This window comes from Hippocampus comes, unplaced genomic scaffold, assembly GCF_001891065.2.
Source record: "Hippocampus comes isolate QL1 unplaced genomic scaffold, H_comes_QL1_v1.1 scaffold118, whole genome shotgun sequence".
Classification (NCBI taxonomy): domain Eukaryota; kingdom Metazoa; phylum Chordata; class Actinopteri; order Syngnathiformes; family Syngnathidae; genus Hippocampus; species Hippocampus comes.
In genome coordinates this window covers 1,171,870-1,192,002 of record NW_017805461.1, presented here as the reverse complement: position 1 = coordinate 1,192,002, position 20,133 = coordinate 1,171,870, and the positions used below count along the sequence as shown (strand labels likewise).

Here is a 20,133-nt window from a genome sequence, read left to right as displayed (position 1 = left end):
AGACTTTCTTGCTCATGTTCCTCGTCACTCTTGTCTGTTTAGATTCCAGTTATGTCAGTATTTTTGTTACAGAGATTTTTTGCAAATTTTGGTAACACGTGTTTGGACTCTTGCAATTTTGTTTTGTGTATTTTTGGGTTTTGCTGTGACCTTGACTTTTGCAAATGCTTTTTGTACATGTTTCATTTTCCCTGCTTTTCATTGCCAGCGATTTCTGTTTGTACTTCGTCCTTCATTTTTGCTTAAATATTTTTGTTACGGATTTTATTTGTGTCTACGTTTGTGGGATCCCATCACCATTCAGTTCGTCCACGAACTGTGTCAAATACACTGATCAGATGGCTGGATTTCATTATTACGGAAGGTATCCGTGACTTGTTGGACATTGTTTCACTTCTGTTGCCGATACAGCTTCGGTGAAGGTTTGCACACTGTGCAGAGTGCAAATGTGTTTTAAAAGTTTAAAAGTTTTAAAAATTTTCTCCTTAGCTTCATATGTCTTGTGGCATGCGCTCTACATCAGCTGAATTGAAATACAGTAGCCATATCTGTGGAAATAGCACCTCGTCTTTTTTGTTTGTGCTAAACCCCCCCCAGTGTCATGATTATGGCCAGTGTGTGGTCCTGAGGATCAAGTCAGCTCCAGCTGCCTGTTTCTGTGTTCAAAATCCAAAACAAGAATGAGGAAGAAAAAAAAACAATCGCAGTTTAAAAAAAAACCCAAAAAACAATCTAGGTAGACTTTCTTATCCGGTGCCTGTTGACGAGATGTGGGAATCAATCATTTTGAGCTCTCACAATGAAAGATTGAGAATCTACACGGGAATGATAAATGGCATTGCTCTTTCCTGAAATGGGCTAAATGCATCATAAAAACATTTTAATGTTGTATGCGCTACAGGAAAATCCTAATACTACTGCTGTTATTTCAAATGTGAATTTCATGTACATTTTACATAATGAGTTTTATTTTTGGAAATGCATCGTTCGTACTAGAATTCATTCACATATGCTAAAATAACACTTTGCAATTTGGTGGATTATTGGCAAATAACAGTTTCAGCATGTATGACTAGTGATGATCAGGTAGACATATTTTAACGATTCACTTTTAAACAAGACCTTTTGACTGGTGCTTGGAGAGGCAGTTGTTCAATGAATGGTCATGATGTTGGAGAGGGTTTTACCGTTTGACCAGCTCAAGAGCCACCTGCTCAAAGGGCCCTTTCATCTGCCCCGAAGCAAAGGTTTTCACGTTTTCCCACGACTGTGTAACCAATTGCTGTGCTTCGCTTTGTTTCCTCGCAACACTTAAAGTGTATCTCACAGTGTGGGGCAATTCAGGGAAAGTTTGATGAATCACACTCAGAGGTGAAGTGCAAATGAGGCTTTCAGCGCTTGTTGCAGTTCAGCCTTGACAACTTGACAACCCCACCCCCTTCAACGTGGCGATGACTTAGGAGGTAGAACAAAAAACAAGATGGCTACCGTCAGTGGTTTACCGGACTTGGAAACATTCCCTTAGGAGCAGTGAAAGTGACTGATGAGGTTCCAGGCTAAACACCCACATGGATCCATTGCTCCAAAAATGGGAATTCCTTTGGCGCAAACGGGCTCTGACATGGGCCAAGAACAAGACAACAGGTGTGTGTGTGTGTGTGTGTGTGTGTGTGTGTGTGTGTGTGTGTGTGTGTGTGTGTGTGTGTGTGTGTGTGTGAACATACTACCTGGCTTCCCTTGAGACCCGGTATTCCCTGAAAGGAGTTAAAACCCAGTTAGAGTTCAACCATGTCTAATGCACACTTGAAGCATGTTCCGTATTTGTGATTTATGCTCTACTTACTGGTTTACCATCCAAGCCAAGTGGACCCTGTTGGGAGACCGATAAAGAGAATGAATAAAACACACATTCGGAGGAGATGTGCAAGTGCACAAGTACGACAGAAGTTTTACATTTTAGGAAAGTATGCTCAATCGTTCCTTGGAGAGACAAAACTATTAACAGTCCAAATGATAAACTTTCATAGTAAAATGTTCACTGCACATAAAACCGTGATTAACATGTTTAAAAATCTATATTTTTGCACAGTGTTTGTGCTGGCTTGATGATCGCTTGAGGATATGTTTCGCACTTCAGCAAAAATGTTAAGAATAAGGATGACCATTTTCACAATTGTGCGGAATTGATGGTTGTTTTGAAGCATCTGAGGCAAAATAGGATGTGCTCATTGGCTACAACCATGCGCTGATTCACTGTTGATCTAGTTTCAATTAGATAACAGCAAGTCAGCTTCTCGAGGCAACATTATTCTGCTCCGTATGACAGCGGCATCAAAACAAGAGTTGAGAGCATTCGGTGTGGTTCTAAAATCCACGAATGAAACTAGATTAAAGGGCTCCCCATCGTTGAGAAGAAGGAATCGGCCGAGTGCTAAAACTAAATGTCAGCTCAATTACACATATGGTAATCATCATCAAACACAATAATTGGGAAACAATCGAAGAATTATCAAGCATATGTCAGATTAGCGGGAAAGAGAGACCAAAAGTCACACAATGAAAAAGAAGACTGAAAAATAGAATTCATCCTGCCCCATTCATTTGAAACAAATGTACATGCCATTCATTTTACGTTGCTTCCAGGTGGTTAATATATGTCTGATGATTTATTATCTATTATGGGAATTCCTCAATTGTGAGACAAATAAAGGTTTTCTTCTCTTATCTTATTGCTATTGCAACAATGAAGTGTTGATGGTTCAGGCCCATGTGACTAAGATGCATAATATATATTTTTTTAATGTATGCAAAGGAGATCAGAGACAGAATTCCCAGGTCAAATTTCCCTGGCCGCATCACATATTTGCATGACTACTAGACTGCGTTGTCGAAGTTAGAATTTGTGGAGTAAAAAAAACAGGAAGTCATATCTTCAAGAAATTACATAAGAATTATGGCACTGTATTTTAATTGAGAACTGTTGTTCATTGCTCTGTATTTAATATAAAATACATATTAGGAAAAAATATTTCAAGATCAAATTGGTGTGTGTCTGTAGTGCCAGAACAAGAAAGAGAGAAAATTCACCAGAGTGTAAGCATGTTGTAAATTTCTGTCAAACCTGTCAATTAGCGCAAAAACAGCAGTGAAAGTTGTCAATCGTCTTACTCTGTGTTAACCATAAAAAAAAAATAAAAAAAAAACAGCCACTGAAGGGCCTCCGCAGTTCAAAAGCCTTAAAGACCACTTGGACATCCAGAAGGATCAAACCTTCCAAAAAGACTTACAATGTTCAACGCTGACATCCTCCTTTAACAAGCAGACGCAATGTTAAGCTAACCTGTTTTACAAGCTCCCTTGGGTCCCACTTTAAACTCAAGCGAACATGGAATCCATCATTGACCATCATCTTCTGGCCTTGAACGGTTTATGTACGAATGGTTTCTACTTTATCACACTCCCGGGTACTCTCAACAGAATTAGAGGAGGAGAAGAGGGAGAATGGAAGTGTCTCATTCTTCTGAGCCAATATTCTTCTCTTTTGTCTCACAAAAGGCCCGTAAATGTGAATGAATCCATCCATCCCCTGTGTGAAAGTAAAGCTGAAACTCTCTTCATTTCCATACATTGTAGTGACGTATAAAGGCAAAATCCCAAATGTCTAATGTTCTGTATTCACGTCACTCAGCTCTTCTCTATAGCACAGAATTTTGATTTAATAGGCACAGGGTGTGTCCTTGCATGCTATATATTACACACAAAGGCAGATTAAACATTACGGTATTCTAATCATGCACACAATGCAATGGAATACAACGGAATGTGTGGTCGATTATAAAATCGCAGGGTTACTAAGTACGTCTGCCATACATTTACTGTAACAAACATCACGCATTATACGTTTCTCTACTTAAAAGCAAATAACATCCCACATAATCAAATAAAACGAGAGAAAATTAAATGACTAGGGAGAACCGACCACTAATTCAAGAACAATTGAGAACAGGAAAAAAATGTAATCTATCCGGTGCAATGGTCAGCATTCCCACTACTTTTACGGCCCTGAAACACACATCTGGAAAATAACTTGGCCACAGGTAGTCACAAGTCTGTGTATGTTTGTGAGTGTGTCTGTTGGTCCCAGCGAAACATGAGGGCAACGGTAGTTCTCACATTCTTTACTACGCTCCCAACAGTGCAGACCCCCAATTAGCTAGTGGGGTGTAATTGTTGAGGATGCTGCTTAAAAGGTTGCGCTACACGTCAGAACAGGCGTCTCCAGCGCACATTACATTGTAGTGCACACATTAAGCCGCATCTAGGTATAATTATGCAATACTGAAACAAGGGATGGTTTCCTTACATCCCAACATTTGACAATAAACTTGTAATTGAATTGAACAGGTGAACATGTCACGTTTCCATAACAACAACACTCCAAACTACAGAAGATGACCACAATTTGTGCCGCATGACATTTGCCTGTTAAAAGAACCGCTCAGCACAGTGCAGTTAGAACACAACTATGACTGACATGTTGTTGGCTGCCCGTCTGGCTTTAATGTGCAGCAAGCAGCCAGAGCGACCGAACAATGGAGGCCCATGGCCCGTTGTCTGTCACAAACTGCCATTATTGTATAAACACACTGACCCCGGTGGTGACTGCGCATATCTATCGCAATCATTTGGTGCGTTTTCATCCTGCAGAGTCCTGTCAGTCTGTTAGCTGTTGATTGTTTGACGGCAGGAAGGCACAAGCCTCTCAGCGGTGATTTATGTAGAAGTATGACACGGGACATGTAGAATCAGCACACACGATCACGGAAGCACATGCACTTAAATTGAGCCACACAAACCACGTCATGCCTGTTTAAAGGATTAGAATCAATTTAAGGGGAGAGCTGCATGACGATTGAGAGACACATCTAAGCTACCACCATGCAAATAAAAATTTAGTAGGAGGAAACACTAAAAACAATTAAGGATGGTTGACGTCTGTAACAAAACACTATACAACAAAAGTAGTCATGGTTAGGGTGTTTGGGCATACCATTTATGTTATGAATAAAATAAAAAAGACACTACCTCTGAACTACAGTGCATTACATTTTTTACATAATACAACTGAATTCTCCTGACATTATCGACAGTGCATTGTAAATACATCCATTTTGAAACAATGTGGTCTGACTGTGTTGAGTATTTTCTGTCCTGATGTAAATCATGACCTTAATGCATCTAATGCACTACATCTTGCTGAGAAATTGTCTTGTTTGCCCACTATGTAAAAAAGTGAACGGCACTAAGTAGCACACTACAGCAAATAACATCCAAAACAAAAAAAATGGAGAAAACCCGAACAAGCAAGGAGAGAAAATCCAAACTCCACACAGAAGGTGCCCGGAATGTGAATCAAACATAGAACAATAAAACTGTGAGGCAGAAGTGCTAACGCCTTCACCACCGTGCTGGCTCAAAATATTATTTTTATCTTAAAAAAGGACTCATTAAGCCTTTTTTTCTGTGCAATATGATGCTGAAGGAGCACATTGTGAGAATTAAGCATGGTGGGATCATCCAGATTATTTACCTTTAAAGTGACGCATTTATTTTGTTCCATGTTAAGAAGTCAAAAAGAGTTTTAGGGGATTGCTAATTAAGACGGTGACAAAGACGAATTGAGCCACACACAAACAAAAACAAATGATTCACACACTTTGCGCCTCCGCTCCACCTGTATGTAATTAGCAGCAGGCATTTCCCGTCAGGAGGGCTGTGCAATGCCAGTCAGACTGGGAATCGGATCGGGAGAGAACGGACCCCTTGGACCCCCTCGGGGCATTTACTTCCCATAATTTCCAATCAGACGACACGCAGAAAAACACAGCAGGTACCACAAGGGCAACTACTGTGTGCAGTCAATAGCCAGATGCAAGGCAAGTTGTGCATCGAACTAGCTCAATTGTAATATCCCATAATAGCTTGCGTGTGCACTAAAACACTGTGCAGACGGCCAGTTGTGATGAATCAATCTGCTTATAAAACCTGAGCTCTCTCGTGGCGAGCGTGTATCGGCGTGCTTTGATGAGAATTTGATGACGCCGAAACCACAAATCAGCAACAGAGCGCAGGGCTGTTTCATCTCATCGCGTCCATCAATGTGCCACACTGCTTATCCTGTGGAGCCGACATCGGGCCACAAGTGACACTTGCTCGGGATTAATCACCTTTTAATCACAACACCGTGTTTCTATGGAACGCAGTTTGAGCATTTATTCAATATCCTTACACTCGAATTTAAGGTCCAGTCACTACATTGTAAAATCCAATAGTTGCCCTGACATGCGAAGACGAGTTAACTTTACTAGGTGATCACAAATATGCCTTCATGACTACTATTAGTTCAGTAACAATCACTTGCTTGCTTCAAAATCCAAAGTACTTAGTGTTTAGAGTGACGATTACTTCCTTTATAAGTTAAGATCACTTGCAACAACAAGTAGCAAATACTGTAGTCTCACTCACCCCTGATCTACTCCACACCCAGGTCAGTAGGTGGTGGTAATGCTTGTTGTAAAGGTGGCTAACCACCGTTAAGCTTTCCAAAGAAGAAGGTAAAATAATTCCCCCGCTCAGGATCACCAAGGGCAAGGTGCGGACTTGAATTTTGCCTGTGACAAATGTCATCCTTTTGCAGCTAAGGTACGTTATCCAGCATTTTTCGCTTTCTAAATGTTTTTATTACTGATACGACTCTTAGCGTTAGCGACTTACCTTAGCCTAACCACTAGTACAGTGATCCCTCGCTCTAACGCGGTTCACTTTCTGCGGCTTCGCTGTTTCACGGATTATTTTAGTGCAGTTTTTTTAATGCTTTTAAACAGTGTATTGCGTTCTGCATCCTGATTGGCTAAGGCACTGACCGACGTGAACAGTCCAACCTCGTACTGACCATTAAAAATATTATTTTACAGTACAGTATTTCCAAAAACTATTATAGTTATCGTATTTGTTGAAAACATTTGGGTTTTTTTTTTTTTTTTTTGCTTGGACCTGAAAACAGGTTTTGGTCTTTGGTTTCATTGTATACATAGTTCAGTATTGTATAATAACTGTAAAAAATAAAGCTCACTACTTCACGGATTTCACCTATCACTGGTTCTTTTTGGAATGTAACCCCCGCGATAAACGAGGGATTACTGTACCGCGTTTGTTAGTATCCACTAGCTATCCGCATGTTGTTCCGAACAAAGAGATGAGATGCGTGACCCAACCTTGTACCGGTTGAGTCAAATCTGTCTGTCTATCATTGGACGGCATCGTTTCCCGCCAACGAGAAGTTTTTCCTGTCGGTCTGTCTGCTCTGTATGTTGGTGAATGGTGTTGCTGTTCTGGTAATTCAGAGGAAAACATGGATGCTGTGCAGGCTGACGTTCATTTTGGCTCCTAGACCTTATCCATTCATCTATTTTCCACAGCTTATCCAAGGTCGGATCTCGGGGACAACAGCTTTAGCAGGAAAGCCCAGACTTCCCTCTGCCCAGCCAAATTTTCCAGTTCTTCCCGAGAGATCCCGAGGTGTTCCCAGGTCAGCTGGGAGACATAGTCTATCGCGTGTGTCATCCCCTGGGGCCTCCTGCCGGTGGGACATGCCCGGAACACCAAACCAGGGAGGCGTCCAGGAGGCATCCTAATTTGATGCCCTAGCCACCTCATCTGGCTCCTCTCTACGTAGAGGAGAAGCGGATCGACTCTGAGCCCCTCCTGGAATTTCAGATTGCTTTTCAAGTAAACATATAAATTAGTCAAGTGAAGTAATACAAGTTACTGAAACTTAGATAAGTACGTTTTATGAATAAAACAGCGCATATTTGACATGCAAAAATGTAGTAGATTAAAATAGTAATCCTGAGTAGTCTTAACTGAGTATTTCTAAAGTAAGTTATCAAGTACACTCTACTTGATTGTTTTAATTGCGGAATAAACTCATTTGTAAGTTGACTCTACAAATTAAGTGCTAATACAAATAAAATTAATTACTTTTCTTGTTTTTTTTTTTTTAAATTGTAACTGGTTTGCATGTTTTTGGTTTAAGTAAAGATAAATGCTTGGATTTTACAGTGTAGTATGCTCTTTGTCCTCACTGTTAAGAAAATTTGGTGCACTAGTAGGATATCAAGTTAAAGAGCTTCAAAAAGCATTTGAGACACTCAATTACATGAAACAATATAATTGTGCAAATGAATGACCATATACAGTGATACCTCACTATTTCGCAGTTCGTTTATTGCGGCTTCAGTGCATCGCGGATTTTTTCATACATATTCAAAAAATAAAATAAATTCCATATACATGGAGTACAGTACCGTATATGTTGCTCTATGTGACTTGCTGTTGTTTTGCAGCTTCTTGCAGACCGTTTGCGGACTTTTTGCGGACTTAAAAAAAAAAAATTTTTTTTTTTTTTACCTATATATGTTAATTGGTCGCTACTTCGCGGATTTTCATTTATCACGATAAACGAGGGATTACTGTATATGAATCATTACTGATTTCATTATGGAACCACTGAGTAAATCATTAAGACATACAAGCTGCAGGAACATTTAATTTTGTTCCATAATCATCTCAGCTCACTGGTGCAATCTAAAATGTAAAATTGCCTCTCAGCACCACATAAGCATATATTAACCATATAGTATTTTTTTAATAATGTAAAATGTAAATAATGATTAAGTGGCATATTTAGTCATTTTGGGGGTCCAAAATAAGATGGAATAGTCCAATGCATGGAACGGGGGAGAGGTCAAAACGGTGATGATAAATTCAGTAATTTGAATTCAGACACAAACAATAATAGTTGATTTAATTCGTGGAAATCTCTGAAACGTTTTTATGAGACCTTTGTGGGCCCCTGGAGGACTTGCGACCACTTCATGCTAAGTCTGCCCCTATAAAAAGGTTAACTATCTTTTTTATCATAGCATACCGTATGTATCCATTAAGTAGCACCTATTCTGCCCCCCCACAAAGAACATGTCAAAGGACAGCTTGTATCATAATTTGTGTGCATATGTTTGTACTCAAATGTTACGGTGCAGGATAAATGATAAGTACTGAAAGTCATATGAGATTAGGAAAAAAAGCAGCAACAGTTGGAAGAAAGGGCAATAAAAAGAGCAACAAACAGAAGAAAAATAGGGAAAAATTTCCAGCAGAGGTTTAAAAGAACTCATGATTGGGTCACAAAGAAGAGTGAAAGGCTATAGAACAAATCCAATTTACCGGGTATCCATCCCGTCCCGCTTTGCCCTGGTGAGGTTAGACATTAAAGGATGAAGCATTGAAACAGGTTAGAACGGGGCTGCAGACAATTTTCAGAATATCATGTTATCATTGAATGGCAATCAGAGTTTAGATTTATTTGAACTGTGTGAAGGTACATCCAGGAAGTCTCAAATGGATATAGGGGACCATCTCAAGTCTGATGCCTCTGAGGTTCCATGTTTACACAAGGTTGCACGTTTACACGTGCATGGCAGTTGAGAATGTCATAAATGTTATGTGCAGGTACAGATCTTAAAGTAGCTGCAGTTCTCGTTCCATCAATTCCAAAAGGAAAAAAAAAAACACGTTTCTGAACAAATGAGAGGCTAACTAGCATTCCTAAATAGATTGTGTTTGACCTCAGAGGTTCCACTGTATGAAATACTTTAGAAAGAAGTCAACAACTTCACAACCGTGACCTCTTAACTGGCGCTTTTGGGTAGGTTTATTCAAATTAGCAAGCAAGACGCTTAAAGCCAATTATGGTATTTCTTTTGTTAATTTTTAGCTTGGACATGAGTTAACCTTAATATGCCTATGCCCGGATAACATGCAAACGCTACTCTACTAATTTGAAATATTGACATGCTAATCAAGATTCAAGATGTGGATTTGTTATGTGCGTAGTGAAAACATAATGGTAACATCGAGTAATGAAGTTCGGACTTGCCTCATCCAACACTGCTATACCACAATATGTTGTGTTGGGGTACTGGGAATTTTGACTCCTGAATGTTCACCCGGAAGACAGTACTTGTGTCCTGTTCGAAAGTGATAGGTGTGTGTGTGTGTGTGTGTGTGTGTGTGTGTGTGTGTGTGTGTTAAAAAAAATAAATTATGAGCCCTCAGAGAACAATAACTTATTTGCTGGCCCTAACACGCACGCACGCACGCACGCACGCATGCACACTTCCTTTAGTAATCGAGTTGTGGGTGCAGATGTGCAACATGTTTGTGACAATAAAAAAAATAAATTATGAGCCCTCAGAGAACAATAACTTATTTGCTGGTCCTAACACGCACGCACACACGCACGCACGCACGCACGCACACTTCCTTTAGTCATCCAGTTGTGGATGCAGATGTGCAACATGTTTGTGACAGTTTGTCAGGCGGTGTGTGCTTTTGCTCTATTTTACACAGATATAATGTGACTTTTCTAGTTCCGTGCCTTCACACTGGTTAACTTTAATACTACCTTACTGGTTGAGATGCAAATGTACTTACAGGAGGTCCTGCAACAGAGAGAGAGAGACAAAACAGACATGAGAAAATACCATGTGCATCTCTGCTCGCTGCACATGTACTGTGGTTTGTTTGCAATACAGCACCTGAAATGTGGTACACAACAAGTTCATGAGATATGCTGCCATATGAGTTTATGGTGAAGCTGTTAGGATAAACTGGCATTTAGAATGGTTTGCGTTGTTTGTTCAAGAATTACAACAATAGGGAAATCATTCTCCAACTGGATGCTCAATAGTCTGTAAATTATATGAATGATGTTGTATCATTAAAAAAAAAGTGCATACCTCCAAGACTGGAAACATAGATGTTGTATCATTAAAAAAAAAGTGCATACCTCCAAAAGGAGACTGGAAACATACTAAAGCCATCACCTTTGCCTACCTCATGAATATTTAGGATCAAATGTTAAAAAATAAACCAATCCGATGGCATTTGGGGCGGCACGTGGTTGTTATGTTAAATTGTCAGTAGGATTATGAAAGGGTACCAAAAAGTTTACTATAAGGCAGTACTGGTAATAAACCTCACCAAAAGCTTATGTGAATTTATTAGACCATTAAATACTCCAGCAGGCGGTCATTTTGCCACTTGCTGTGGAGGGCGGTGGAAAAAAAGCAAAAAACAAAATATTGGATGCTCACCATTGTTTAGTAAACAAACAATGGTGGGCATCCAGGACTTTGTGTTTGTTGACTATGATCCTTGTTTTGTTGTTGACTTAATTGGAAAGTTAAGTAGTACCGTGTGGACACAGCTACGCCCAACCAGTCAACAAACTGGTGATGGCACGGCATATCCGGGTTTCTCATTCCAAACCATGGGGCAGAGATGTTGGCACTCAGTGAGCTTGAGCAGCTACTAGAGCTCAATGAGATACCCTGACATCTGGACAATGTTAGTACCACCACATGGGCCAGGTTAACGGAAGAAGATGGGCTCCTAAAAGCCTAATGAGCCGCTGGATGCGGGCTTTGCACGACACTTCCAGTCACCGAGAGCGTGATGGAGCGAGTTAGTGAAAACGAACAGGAAAGGCAAGACAAGAAACAAAACAGGTGATGGACTTTACTTACCCGGTTCCCCTCTTCTTCCCATCCTTCCACGCTTTCCGGGAGGCCCTGAGAAAACACGCAGATGGAGCAATAAATTCCCCAAGTCGGCACAGAATGCTCGAGTAGAGAACAAGTGAACCTCGCTTGTTGTCTCTCTGCAGGCGGTCATGTGTTGCCTGGCATCCGGTGTGCACTGATCACACGCAGGCCAACCCTACGTTGTGTGTCAGCCGTAGATGGATGAGCGACATTGACGTACGCTCAAACGTTATGTGCAAGAAGTGAAAACAGAATGGGATGAACCCTGCGGCATGTTTGCGACGGTTTCTGTGCTCTCTTTGGCTGGAGGTCAGGTTCATCAGACCTCGCAGCTTTGGCTTCACGCAGGTTGTACAAAAATAAATAAATAAGGGAGCAATGTGGGGGCGGAGGATATGATGTGGTCAGTGAGAAAGTTGATGGATGGAATCCCGGACTTCATGCTGCTACACGGCCATGAATCATTCCTACACCACTACCGGCTTCCATCAGCTTGTATCCACTAACTTTGCTGGGTTGTCAATGATGCGATTTAGAAAGACATGCATTGTAAAGAATCGGTACTCGGTATCTGGGAGTACTCAAACGTAAGCGCTTGTCCTCCTGCTATTGGTACGTCCCATGTTTTAAGTATCATTTTAACATTCTCCAATGTCACATGGCAAAAAAAGAAATGAGTGGTTAATAGCAAAAGATAAAAACTTAACTTTGACGATGAGCGAAGGTCACCATGAGTAATATAGAGACGGAGATTACCACCGGGTTTCACAATACGAACTTAGAAGAAGCAGTTCAGAAGATTCAATGCTTCCATTACTTTAAAACAAAGATTTAATTGTTTATCTAGTAATTAATTAAAGATATTTAGCCCAATGTCCTAAGAATAGATTTCCACTTATAGGAGCTGTTGAGAATACTCATTTGAGCATTGTGATGATACACACGTGTGGCTGTGGACACGTGTCCAAAGTAGTGCAGCTCTGTAAAAACGGGCTACATTCCAGTGTTGATATCTGAGGAAACAAACACATGGAATGATTCAGGACTGCACAAATAAAATGCACGAGCCCATCAATCTAATGTTTGCAGTATTGAATTTGTTGACTGACAACTGCAAGCAATCTGCAGGGTTGGAAGTCATTTCTGCATCAATGCCTGAATGTCTTGAACACAACACATGCAGTTCTCCACCTATTATAGCCTCACACGCATGCGCGCGCGCGCGCGCGCACACACACACACACACACACACACACACACACACACACGCACACACACACACACCCCTTCTGTTTTTCACAGATTGTCTTAGATAAGCTACGGTGACCTTTACTGCAAACAAACTGCTTCCAGGTAACAAAGTGCAGACGTTACAGAACACCGCCCTGACTTTCCTCTCATATAGCTCACAATGTGCGAAAATTGTGAACAATAAAGACTGAACTGAACACACGGACACGCACACGGGGATGTGGTTTCTTATGAATCATTCTTTCAAATAAACACAGAGTATTCTCTGCAGTTCAGTGGGGCAAAATCCCTGGCTGGCCATTCCGTATTTGAGGAAATACATCTAAAAACTAATAACTAAAATAGCTGCTATTAAAATTAAAACTAGCTGATTTAGAAATACAAAAGTCAAAATGAATATTGAAAAAGCGAATATAACTCTGAGTGAGCTAAAATTACATTTTGACAATTTCGGTACATGTTTTCCCAGTGCAATTCAGGCAGAAAGAAGTGAAGCCTTGAATTCATGAACTTCCAGTGACATTTCAGATCAACTACTATCAGTGAAGCGGACACTTGGATGAATCCGGACAGCTGACACAACATCTCGCTCACTGTCTCCTGATCTGTCAAACTTTCCTCATCTTTGTCCAACTTCCCTTCCAATAAAAACTGGGTAGGGGAGCAGGAAGGGCAGAAACACACTGTGGATGTAAACAGTTAAAAAGGTGGTGAGTCACGCACTGGGTGACTCACCCACCCAGCCCCCCCAGGTGATGTGCGGCTGTCTTCATGAAATAATTCACTGATTGGGCACAAGCTGAATTGGACTTCAACTTGACTGCTAAAACTTTTCTGTATTATCATCTAGTGAGATTGGGCTCAAGTATGTTAGGTCTTGTGCTCATTTCAAGTTCAGTTTTCTTCCAGTTGATTATTTTATGCAGACATTTCCAGAACAAGCCATTTACTCAACAAACACCCCATACATTTTGAATGAAAGGGAAAATAGGCAGAAGCATGAGCTTATTATACGTTCCCCCTCCACATGAGCAAAATCTTGCTTATTTCTAGAAAAGCAATTAAGGATTACATCTGCGTTATACACATCATGAAATAATAGGAATAAAATACAGCGAAAAAACAAATTGTCGCTTTCATTGTCTACTCTCAACATCTGCATTTAAAATATTTCTCTTAGGTTTGGTTTCAAATGACATTTTTCGGCAGTCGTTTAATTCTTGGTCCAACTTGTTCCATACAAAGAAATACAATGCTGCTTTATTATTTGTTTTAAAATAAACTCTAAAGATGTAAACACACTCTTTTTTTGAATCAGGTTCTGAAAATTTATGGGTAAGCTGTTTTTTTCCCCATTAAAAAATATATTTTATTTTGGACATAAATGGTGCTTTTTTTAAATTCAACCAAGTCTTTGCTTTTCAAAGATGTATTTTGAATAAAGAGCAGATTTTTAACACAGAAAAGCAGAATCTTGTTCATAAGAAACTCGAACCAAATCTGTCTTCTCAGTCCTTGTGAATATCGAGAGACGAATCGGTGCATGCCATGAAAAGAATTCCCTTGCGTGACAATGCTGGAAATAAGCTAAATCCAGATAAATAAACCACATTCAGCCACCAGTGATTCAGACACGTGCTCAAATAAATATCGACTCGATTAAGGTGTGTGTTTGTTGACGCGCCTCATGTGTGTGTGCACACTGTACTGAACAAGCTTGGTTTTTCACACGATAGGGGAATGGGATGTACCATCCATTCTTTGATGCTGCGACTGCAGACGAGGGAAGATTTTAAAAGGATCATTGAGACAAATCTAAATATCATTTGGAATCTAAAGCTACAGTGTCTATCATGAAAATAGCATCCAAGAATTGCTGTGATTGGCTGGAAAGCAGGTCACGGTGTACCACACTTCTTGCACAAAGACAGCTGTGATAGTTTGCCAGGTGGATGGCCGGATGTCTTGGACTCATCTACAAGATTGGTGGATGAGCAACTAATGCCACTGTTTTGAGTGATGTACAGTGCTTGGACAAACTTTTCTACACACTAAAATGACCAACTAATGTTTATTCACACATCCTTTCACTGATTGATATATTTTCTACTATTTGCCCTCCTTAAGGTACCGTAGCCTATCCCAACAAGAAGTGGGGTACATCTTGGACTTGCCATCTTACAGAATAGTTCTGTGCTTAGAACATTACATTTATTTAGTAGCTTCTTTCACTTCTGACCATAAACGCTGTAACTTTTAATGATTTTTTTTTTTACATTGTTTACATACAATACTATGTCTATACAATACTATGGTCAATAAAATGTGGTGTTTTTGAACATTTGATTTAACCAAAATACATCAGTCTGTCCTGCAAAATGGGCAGCATCAAATATTGTTATATAAAATTGGTGAGTAATTAAATGTAAGTAGTTCAGTATGCACATTTAGCTGCAGGGTAACACTTTGTCTCAGTAAATGTGGGTTTCTCAGATTCTAACTTGTATCAACTGCTTCTTCCTCACTGGAATAAAAACTTGTACCGGTATCTTAAATCCTTTATTTAATCCCAAAATGTGTTCCTAGTTTGATGTTCTGGAACATGTTAAAGCAAAACCAGGGGCTCAGTGGGAGATTCTTTTAATGTAAGAAAGTAAATCAAAAAATCTGCTCATCACCATAACTTTCAAGTGCAGTATCTTTGTGTTTGCGTGCATGCGTGCGTGCATATGGGTGTAACAGAAGACAATGTGTGTACCATACAGCAGGAAACAGTTTTGAAGGACTTGTACGCTCTGCCTCTTGTGCAGTCCGGAATGTCGACGACTGATTTAAGACGGCCTTATTTTTCCTCCCCCTTTCCACAGGTACAGTGCCCGTCAGCCGTTAGACTTTAAGCAGCTTCTTGCGCTGCTTTATATCGCTCATTCTGTCAGACTTAAATCAAACACGATAATGACAGCCACCGTGACTGTGGTCAAAAACCTAATCACTTTACCTTTAAGGGGACAATGTCTTTCCAGTGAGGTGGTACGGTCAGCTGCTCAGATTACGTTTACGCCCTTGACATTTGACTTTGCTGCTGAGAAGAGTTACAAATAGCTGCACCGTTGTCAAACAGCTAACCAGTTCAGGTTCATTAAAAACAGATACAGTGGATTTGTCCTTTCTCCGGGTCCACAATGTTTCCTGGGGTCCAAAAGTTAAAGGTGCAAAAACAGTACATTTTTGATCACATTCTTTTTCTGAGTACACTGAAAAAAACAGTACCGGTAGTTTAATTGACTCCATTTTATTTTGTTGAGTGGTTGCACAAAATAATATCATTTCTGTCCAGATATACAGTATTGAGATCTCTCTCTCTCTCTCTCTCTCTCTCTCTCTCTCTCTCTCTCTCTCTATTTATTCAGATGATTTTAGTTCATGCAACTACTCGACGCAGCACATTGTATGTATAGTGTAGACTGTAACTGAAAAGTACTCCTACAGTTGAGGAATCAGATTATTGAGCTAAAGTCGACCCCATTTGGCGGTCACACTGCACAACAACTTTGGGGGATTTTACTTCGGCTACCACGGGCTAATTAGTGTTTTCTGTGAAACATGCAGCTATTTCCTCCAGTAATTAAACACAAACAGAGAAAGCCATACAGGATTGTTCAGAGAGTCGCAGTTACTATTACTCAGACTCACTAATGCAGCTGTTCAAGCGACTTGGATCAATATAAAACATGAGTTGAATCATCACTTTAACACATCAAACCGCACTTTGAAAATCATGCGGTTTGTTATTGAAGCCCTCTTTGCACGCAAAACTAAGATGAAAGCTAACAAACAGTTCTGTTTGCTCCCCATGATGGGAAAACAGCTCAGACTATCTTTTATTTTTTCCTTTTTCTGTTTCTGACACGAGAAATAGAACTCAGTCACAAACTGAATCCAAATAGGAACTGCTCTTGCGGAGCCACAATCTACAGAAAGCTAACTCGAGTAGCACAGTCGTAAATGACCTCAGTGTATTCCACTAGGCATCCTCCAATTGATACCATAAGCATTGTTCAAAAACATAAGGTCACTTTCATATAAACAGTGGAATGATTGAATTAGATCAAAACAAAGAAAAAAGATAAAATGTGCATCCATCCATTGGTTTAGACCCGAGTCGACTTTACTTTCAGCTTTCTGATTTTCTAAAACTGTTATGTTTTCAGAACATGCAAAAAATGCATTTGATAGAACATACTGGCAATTGAATTCCATTGTTTTTTGCAGAAATATTAAACTAAACACAGATCTGATCAGGTGGTACTTTGCATTTTATGCACATTTTTCATCGGCTTTAACTCACTGATTGATCAATGGTGGCATTGATGAGCTCTGAGAAACAAGACATTACCGCTGCAGTGTTTCCCCACATACACATTTACCTCTGGTGGGCTGCCATAAATTAATTTGATCCTTTACTAAACAATTTTGGTGCTACCAGTCAATATATGATTGCTGTAATAACTTTCATTGCTGCACGGAAAGCTGCTCTGCTGCTTGTGTGAATCTGCCAATTCATACCAGTCTTGATTTCCTTTGTGGTACGAAACTGCAAAAACGGTCTCAGATGGAAGTATCAACCATATCAACAGTTAAAGTTTGGGAATCGATCATGGTGGTATCAGCTAAAACAGAATCGATCCCCCTCGCTACTCCTGCAGGCGTAACGGCTGTTTCGTCACTTTCACTGCCCACTCGGTCCTGCTTTTGTTGCCTGGTTGTGTAGATTTCAGCTTGGAGAAACCACTCCATGTTGGACAGAGCCTACATATGGTCGTCAGAGTTTTAGATTATACAGTGAAAGAACGTTTTGTGGGAAGTGAACAGACGACGAGCATTTATACTTCAAAGAGCAAAACCATCAAAACTAAATATGACAATAACTCAGAGGTAACGCCGCGACAGAGAAAATATTGCGTTGTAAGCAATACTGTAGTCCGGTAGGCTCCGCAATGTCGCAAATGCCAATGACAACAACACAATGCACATACTTTCTTGTCCAAAAGGATACAGTTTTGAAGTTGTTTAAATTTTATTCGTGAAACAAGTGTAGGTATGTGTGCAACTGTCACGTAATCTGCCAAAGTCCCATGTCCATCAACACAACATATGACTGTTGTACCATGTCAGCGTCCCAATCCACTTCATTCTGCCAGGCAGAGGTTATGATTCATAAATCCACAAGTTAAAGCCATTAAAATAATTGTGAAACGCTTCGGACAAAATAATTTTGTTTTTTTTTTCTATTGTGTGTTTTGAAAACCGCTACGTTGTTACTAAAAATGATGTTCTGATCATTCGATAATAAATACATGTTTCACATTTAAATCACACCTCCCCCACAATTGAAATCGCTTCCTTGGGATCACTGGCAAAAATACTTCTGCTGATGCTCAGGAATCAGTACAAAATTATACTTAAAATGTTGCAACATGTCAAGGGACCAGAGATCGAACGCATTCTAGACAATGGCTATAATCTGGAATGTGAACATTTAAATGCTTAAGAACACACACTGTCCCTTTTTAAATAAAATGACAAGGACGTCTTTGGAAACAATTCAAAAAAATATATACTCAGTAAGTTATTTAAATAGATTTATTGCTCCATCTTGTGATCAGATCATGATGCTTAGTTTTCTTTTAAACTCATGTAAAGCCCAGTAACTACCTTCTCAGCGCTCAAATTTATTGTCCTCCTCCTTAAAACTGTTGGATGGATATCTGCAGCCATGCTATTTCTCTGATGACTCATCAAATCATTGCGGATGCTTTCAAATACGATCATGTGTTTATTTCAAAGAAGTTCCCCAACAAGATAGAATTTCATCTTGCTTACAAATTGGATGTCATCACTGGCTGGTGTCTGCACTAGGATGTTATTAAGGTAACACACACCATGTTTCCAAATCAAGAACATTATGTCTGTCATGCCATGTGGAGTGGCGACGATGGCAGGTGCAGACTTGGCCGTGAGTGAACTTTAAAGGAAGGAGGGAAGGGAGATTTGGGTGGTAAATAGCCCCCTCTTACGATTGGTGGCTACCTTCCATATTTTGGTCCAATCAGGTGCTCAAGCTTCGAGGGCCCATACACATGCAACCCGTCATGAAAAAGTCTAATCAGACTTGCCAATAGTACTCACACTCTGTACTTAAATAGAAGTACTGATACAGTCCTTTTTTTTTTTTTTTTAAAAGTTGATCAATCGACGTACTGATTGAACTTGGTACTGAAGTAAAAGCATAAAAGTACAGATTCTGATAGTATCAACTGTACATTTTTTATGTAATATATCAAACTTAATACTAATTTTGATATATTGGTATCAATAATAATAAAATAATAATAATAATAATCATAATAATACAACCTCAGCACACAAAATCGTTTTTTTTCTTCTTAACTGTGCTAGACGCAGAAGAAAAAAAATACAAGTTACATTTTTACATTGTTATCTTGGAGCTACCTAGCATTGGCATACTTTGTGTTTCTTTTATGTTGTATCATCATTAACCGGCTTTGAAAAGAATACGCATATTCTGATCAGTCAAAGTGCAGATCTCAGTTTTCAACTGTGATAAAAGTAAAAACTCATCAGAGATACTCAAATACAGCTACCTGAAAAATCTACTAAGTACATTACTTCTCACCATAGAATACAATTAGTTTATATCAAAGTTCCGCAGTTTTACAACTCGCCTGCGTTCCACACATACAACCGTTTTTGTGCACTAATAAAGGCCAGCACAGCTGGGAGGGAATGACAAGGAGGTATTCTCCAGTCACCCCTGCTGAGCGGCTGCATCTCTGAATCGGCATTTATGACCAGGTGACTTGCAAAGAGGTCAAGTGGATCCATGCAGGTAAGTGGTAGTGAAGTACAGCTGCACGGGGAGCAAGGTAACAAGTGGTCATTTAGCTCCTTTCACTCCACACGTGCTCATATTTCTTTTTTACATTGTAACCCTGATGCACCTTCTTGAGAAACAACGTTAAAAAACCCCACTTGAGAATCTCTTTTAGGCTGATCAGTGATAAAATGCTGCATACCGATGCAAAGGCACTGATCTGTCCTAAGTTGGGCCCAAATATTAACGATGGTTTGGAGCCACTCTGCGTGCAATCCCGAATGTGTTTTCCGTTCTCATGTGCTATAATCAAAACAACCG

At 39.8% G+C, this 20,133-nt stretch overlaps 1 protein-coding gene across 8 annotated transcripts in view; it reads right to left on the bottom strand.

Annotated features, from left to right (window-relative positions):
- The window catches only part of col23a1b (collagen type XXIII alpha 1 chain b), a 120,536-nt gene that overhangs the window by 24,596 nt on the left and 75,807 nt on the right, over window positions 1-20,133 (bottom strand). For 7 of the 8 annotated variants that reach the window (XM_019874818.1, XM_019874814.1, XM_019874815.1 and 4 more), the window contains exons 3-7: window positions 11,649-11,693; window positions 10,555-10,562; window positions 9,286-9,312; window positions 1,844-1,870; window positions 1,728-1,754 (exon numbers count right to left, since the gene is read on the bottom strand). In XM_019874818.1, the coding sequence (XP_019730377.1) occupies window positions 1,728-1,754; window positions 1,844-1,870; window positions 9,286-9,312; window positions 10,555-10,562; window positions 11,649-11,693 (134 nt within the window). The remainder of the gene's footprint in view (window positions 1-1,727; window positions 1,755-1,843; window positions 1,871-9,285; window positions 9,313-10,554; window positions 10,563-11,648; window positions 11,694-20,133) is intronic. The other variant, XM_019874817.1, reaches the window with a different exon arrangement.